The sequence below is a fragment of the Amblyomma maculatum genome, unplaced genomic scaffold (assembly GCF_055883805.1).
Source record: "Amblyomma maculatum isolate TAMU_Amacu unplaced genomic scaffold, ASM5588380v1 scaffold_15, whole genome shotgun sequence".
NCBI classification, from domain to species: domain Eukaryota; kingdom Metazoa; phylum Arthropoda; class Arachnida; order Ixodida; family Ixodidae; genus Amblyomma; species Amblyomma maculatum.
In genome coordinates, this window is record NW_028146740.1 from 10,338,438 (window position 1) to 10,344,992 (window position 6,555).

The following is a 6,555-nucleotide window of genomic DNA, read 5'->3' on the forward strand; positions in this document are numbered from 1 at the left end:
AAATGCTGGTACGCAACGGCAAAGCTTCCATAAATGAGGTCGTTAGAGTTAGGATTTTTTACTGTTGCTACTAATGATCGGTAGAACGGTCTATCGTCTGGGACAAGAAACTCTTCAGCAGCTTGGCAGTCGGTGCACGAAATACTTGGCGCGGAACGATAGAATGAAGTTCAATGCTCCGCGTACACAGTATCACGGGCCTCCACACTCCGCCACTTGGTCTTTTTCAGCACCTTAAGAACTATTTTAAACATAAATATGCTTACCCAAATCTGTAATTGGAAGTTTCGAACATATTTTGGATTTGAGGTTCCTAATAGACACCGCATTAGAAACCTGGTTCACAGATTCACGAGCATTTTTTTTTTAATTTCGCCTCCGATGAAGCGCGGCTAAAATTCGATACTGCGGCGGTGCGACTTTGGTGCTTTTCTGGACGTTACGTCCTTTAAAATGACAATGCCACTCGATCCTGCACAGCATACACTAGTACACGACAGATTTTACAGCGCGGAGCGCGTACTGAGGAGAGTGCCTCAACAAGCGTGCGACTCCCGAGTCAGAAGTTTATAGCGTTTCTTTCGCTCAACGGACAATCGTCTTATTGTAGCTCCTTGGCGTCTGTACGCCATTGGCCCCATAACAAAACGAATTTCAGTTACATTACTCTCTCACAGCCACAATCCCCTTCTCCCATCCTTCTCTCCATGTTCTCCCAGCAAGCGGTACGCTTGGGTTTCCTTCGCGATTGTGGCAGTCTTTCTCGCCGCCCCTGCGCTTATTTTTATTCTTGTTCACAACCGTAGCAGTCGAAGTCTCGCACGAGACCCCTGAAGTCACTAAATGAGTAAATCATACTCACTGGGATAACAAAACGCGAACACAGAAGGAACACAGCGGCCGCAACATACACGGTGTCAGCTTCTGCGCCGCCTCAGTATTAGCTCCCGTCGGCCGCCAGGTATCACCACAAGTCTCAACAAACTTCATTGCAGGTTACCTATCCTTTCCGGTCCAACGCGTGAGTTTCACCGTCAAGCATCCCACTTCGCTATCTCAGCAGGGTAGATGTGTAGGCCAGTTGGTGAGACATAAGGAAAATAAAACCGCAGCAGACACAGGACGGAGGCTGGAGACAACACAGGGCGGTACTGGCAGCTGAAAAGTTTATTGAAAAAACAGGGGCTTTTAAAGACAGATGGTACATGTGACCTTACAATCAGGTAAAGTGGACTGAAACATGAAAACCAAACGAGGCCTTCGGCGAAACTTAAAAGACAACAGTCAGCACGTGGAAGTTGATAAAAGGATGATACTGACTACTGACTACAAAATAAACCCATAAGCTTCGTATTGTCAATTTTAGTGTCAAACTTTCGCAGCCTGTTTCCAAAGCAAGATAATTTGTGTGCATATGTCGACGCATGCTCAGCCGACCTTGTGTTGGGTACAGAAACCTGGTTATCGCCCGATATTGCTGATACTGAATTATCCTTGTCCAGCCAGTTTTCATTATTTAGAAAAGACCGCGTTACTTCGCGCGGTGGTGGGGTACTAATTGCCGTAAGGAAAAGCCTGCAAGCACATGTTGTTGATACAGGATCGTGCCTGGAAGTTTTGTGGGTTGCATTACGTCTATCATCATCGGTAACTTGCGCCGTTGGGGTCTGCTATCGCCCACCTGATTCACACGAGGAATTCGCTGAAAAACTGAATGAATCCCTAACTTGCCTGCAGAACAAATTTCCACGTTCACCAATATTCCTGGCAGGTGACTTCAATTATCCGAATATTGAGTGGCGGGAATGCCGGCCCCTCCACGGCGCAAGAAAGCGTGAATGTCAGAATTTTATCGATGTGCTAGCACTTTTCAACCTACATCAAGTGGTTTCCACACCTACGCCTGGCGATTCAATCTTAGATCTAGTGCTGACAACGCAGCCTGACCAAACGTCTGTAAACTTGCTGGATGGTCTCAGTGACCACAAAGTTTTGCAGTGCGATTTCACAGTAACCAGAAACAAACCAGAAAAAGCAAATAAAATTGTATTTGATTATACCAGAGCAGATACTGATATGATACTTAATGAGCTATCATTGTTCGCTGCAGATATTTTTCGCTCTTTCAATTCGCGGGACGCGAATGAAAACTGGTCTCTTATTCGGGATAAACTAACTTTGCTTAAAGATAAGTACGTACCTAAGGTCACCATCACCACATCTACAGAGAGCTCATGGTTCACAAGGAGCGTCAAAAGATGTATAAACAAAAAGAAAAGGTTGTACGCGAAAGCTAAAAAGTAAGCATCTGAGCACGATTGGAATCAGTATCGTACACATGCCCAACAGTGCAAAACTGAAATCGAAATCGCAAAGAACAAGTTCTATAACAGTGACATTTCACGTCTGTTAAAGAACAATCCTCAAAAATTTTGGCGCGTTGTTAATCCAAACTATGGTACAAACACCTCAGTGTCAATAACTAAAGAAGGAAAGCTCCTTACCTCCCCTGAAGTAGCAGAGGAATTCAACCAATTTTTCTGCTCAGTTTTCACTGATGAGAGCCCTTTACCTACTGACCTGCAATTTCCAGAGCTACACGAAAGCTTGCCCGACATAACTGTCACAGCAGAAGGTGTATCCTCTGCCATAGACCGCCTCCCTGCTAACTGTGCCCCCGGCCTCGATAACATATGTCCTAAATTACTAAAAAATAGCGAAACCTGCAATATGCTCCATCTTAGCTGCTGTTTTTCAGCAATCGATTGATACGGGTTGTGTACCATACGACTGGGAAATTGCGCGTGTCATACCCATTTTCAAATCTGGTGATGCCTCTCTGCCATCAAATTACAGACCAATTTCTTTAACCAATATAAGCTGCAAATTGCTAGAACACATAATCTCCTCCGCCATAATGGGTCATCTGGTGAAGCATAACTTCTTTTTTCCCAATCAGCACGGCTTCCTACATGGTAGGTCTTGCGAAACACAACTGTTTGAATTGGTTACTGACCTTCATCATGCTGTTCATGTGCACTCTAAAATAGACGCCGTATTTATAGATTTCGCCAAAGCATTCGACAAAGTCCCACACATACGTCTAATAAAGAAGCTTGAAAATTTAAACATAAATTATAAGGTTATTTGTTGGATAAGGAGTTTTTTGGCTAATCGCTATCAATCAGTCTTTGTTAACAGCCATTCTTCCTCCCACTCCCCCGTTAAATCTGGAGTGCCGCAAGGGTCTGTACTCGGACCTATCTTGTTGTTAGTTTATATAAATGATATCAGTAATAACCTAAATTCCACGGTCAGATTATTTGCTGATGATTGTGTGGTATACAGACAGATAACTGATCTTTCAGACTGTACTCATTTACAATCAGACATTGATAAGATCAACAATTGGTGCACACAGTGGCAAATGGAAATTAACACCTCAAAAACAAAACTTGTCAGATTTACCACAACATCTAACACCGAACCATTCCATTACACTTTGAACAACGTGCGTATTGAATCGGTACCCATCATAAAGTATTTAGGTGTACATTTAGCATCAGACCTTTCATGGAACTGTCACTTAGATACGTTCATCAATAAGGCTTCCAAAACACTCGGCTTCCTCAGACGCAACCTCCGATTAGCTAATCCAGACACAAAGCTATTAGCATACACCACATTAGTGCGCTCTAAATTGGAGTACGCCTCTTTAATTTGGAACCCTCATCAAGCATACCTAGTAACAAAATTGGAGTCTCTGCAAAATAAAACCGCCCGTTTCATATCTAAAAACTATTCGCGATCAGCAAGTATAACTGAAATAAAAACAGCCCTCAACTTACCTCTTCTTGAAAGACGGAGAATGTTTTCCTTACTGTCCTTTTTCTTCAAATTATATTATAGTAATTCTTCCTTTGCGTTTCATCATATCACGCCGGCTCATCATGTATTCCCACGCATTGATCACCAACTGAAAGTGCAACCCATCTTTGCTCGAACCAATCTGTTCTTTCACTCGCCTCTCCTCCTCGCCATCCGTCAATGGAATCTGCTGCCTGCCACCATTGCATCTTCCAGTGATTATGAAACGTTTGTAACCGGACTAAAAAATCACTTCGAGCTGTAACCTTCATCTTTGCATTTCTTTTTTTCGTATTAAAGCGCTGCTCTTCGAAAAACGTGAATGTTAGGTGCCATCTGTATCTTTATTTGAGTGTTTGAAGCATTAGCTTTTCAGCATTTTGCGCCTGGCTATATTGTTAACCACTGTATACTTATCGCAATTTTGGATGCATTGTTTGTACTGTTGTTCCACTTTCCGCCCCCCCCCCCCCCCTATGTAATGCCCGCCCGGGCCTTTAGGGTATTTGAATAAATAAATAACAACTTCCACGTGCTGATTGTTGTCTTTTAAGTTTCGCCGAAGGTCTTGTTTCGTTTTCATGTTTCAGTCCACTTTACCTGATTGTAAGGTCACATGTACCATCTGTCTTTAAAAGCCCCTGTTTTTTCAATAAACTTTTCAGTTGCTAGTACCGCCCTGTGTTGTCTCCAGCCTCCGTCCTGTGTCTGCTGCGGTTTTATTTTCCTTTCGCTATCTCCTTTATCGTCGCAACTACGGCGCCGATGGCCGAAAATGTTTGCTGTTCATTACCCGCCACCTACGCTCGCAGGTCTGTGAATACTTTCACGCTGACCCACAATGCTGGCATGCGGACTAGGATATACCATCAGCTACGCTTGCGATTGGGCATGGAGAACTTACCGTAACATTGCCCACCCCGCACCTTTGACTGCGTCGGTATTGATTTACACGGATCGCTCCCGTACACTGCGCTGGACCCCGTTGGGCCACCGTCGAGGTTGACCATCCGGCGAAGTATGCAAAAAAACCGCTGCCCTTCCACCTGCCACAGCGTCAAATGCAGCCTCCTTTATTTTGCAGCGATTCGTCGTTCGCCATGGAGCACATCCTGAACTATTCAGTACAGAGGCCGCATCTTCTTACCTGATGTTGCTCAAGCCTTCCGCAGCAAACGCCACATAATTCATCGAACCTCCACCACCTATCATCCGTTGACTAGCGGACACACCGAACGCTTAAACCGTACCTGTGGCGACGTGCTTTCTAAATCACTCCGATTTAGAATCCCAATCACTCCGATTGCGATCTTGTCGTTCCATATGTAACGTACGCGTACAATACTGCTGCAAAGTGAACTAACGCTTTCTGTTCGTATTTTTTCTTTTTTACGGCCGTTACCCTTCAGCTCCACTAGATACTACTATCACCCTTCTGCTTCACTAGATACCAACTAGACGCATCTGAGTTGTCCTTACTTCTAAAGCTGCCGGACACGTAGGAGAGTGTCTCCATGACGCCCGGTCTCACGACTGAAACCCAGTCCCATCAAAATCCCGCCAAGGCAATCATAATATGACCCCGTAGTTCTCTGGAAGTATTGTGTGGCTCTGTATTCTATCAGAAAATCGCCGACTATCACGGCCCCTATCATGTTCTGGAGCGCACATCTCCTGTCAACTACATTGTGGAATCCCTGACGCCCTCTTCGGATCTCCACCGACGCGACCACGTGACTGTCCACAGCGAGCGCCTTAAAGGGACACTAAAGACAGCCAAAGATGGTATGAAAATCTAATAAACTACATTTGGTGACACTGTCGCCGCATATCCGGCAGCAAAAGATCAAATAATTGCTGAGATATTGCGATAAGAAGTTCAGGTTTTTTCTTGTTCCCGCCGGTCGAATTCAAACTGTGGCCTCCAACTACGTAGTTGGAGTTGAGTGACGCACACTATGACGTAAGCGGAGACTCCGTGATAGCTAGCGAGCCGGCGCGGCCCGCGGCGTCGCATCCCTCAAGGGCCAACTTGGCAACAGCGTACTCGCAATGACGGCCTCAGCCGAAATAAATAAAACGATGAAGAGAGTAATTTACCGAGCGATGGGCCCATAAAGGAAGAAAAAAAAAACATAGAGTGCTTGTAATGCACAATACTTTACATGTTTCTCAAGCTTTTGCGCTCCTTCTTGCACTGTGTATAAACAAACCGAGCCCTCGGTCATGGCAACGCTTCCTGACATGTTTACATACAAATAAGATTTAGTTAACAGCAAAATAGTGTCCTCGCTGCTGCGCTTGTCAGTTTTGAAGCTTCGTCGCACTTTCTTCCTTCAAGGTTTGTGCTACAGCTCCGTGTTCAGCGAAAATTACGTCCACGGTAGCAGAACATGACCGAAGTGCCGGCGCCACTACATTTGCCAGCGCTGTGAAATTCCACATGTTAAAATGGATCCAGTGCACAATATAGTGCGCATAGGCATCCAGAACATTAGTTGCAAGACGTGAGAGCAGGCAGCATGCGCCGATGATCAAGAAGTTGTAATTTTTAGACCGGCAGCAGAAACACTTATTGTAAATGGGGCCATGACATAAAAACTAGAAATATTTCCAAGGCCCTTGTGGCGCGGCGTAGCCGAGCGGTTAGCGCCGAACGTTACAGAGCAAGCAGGAGCGAGTTCGAGT

The 6,555-nt window shown here is 45.0% G+C and overlaps 1 protein-coding gene across 1 annotated transcript; it reads left to right on the forward strand.

Moving 5' to 3' along the window:
• The first annotated feature begins 3,306 nt into the window (after positions 1 to 3,306).
• Positions 3,307 to 4,139, forward strand: LOC146172024 (uncharacterized). The gene has a single exon (XM_084586163.1). The coding sequence runs from the start codon at positions 3,428 to 3,430 to the stop codon at positions 4,130 to 4,132; it is 705 nt and encodes a 234-aa protein (XP_084442289.1). The 5' UTR covers positions 3,307 to 3,427; the 3' UTR covers positions 4,133 to 4,139.
• The last annotated feature ends 2,416 nt before the right edge of the window (positions 4,140 to 6,555 follow it).

Bases quoted from the DNA above. Each gene is read 5' to 3' on its own strand.
- LOC146172024 (XM_084586163.1), top strand. From the start codon at position 3,428: ATGGAAATTAACACCTCAAAAACAAAACTTGTCAGATTTACCACAACA.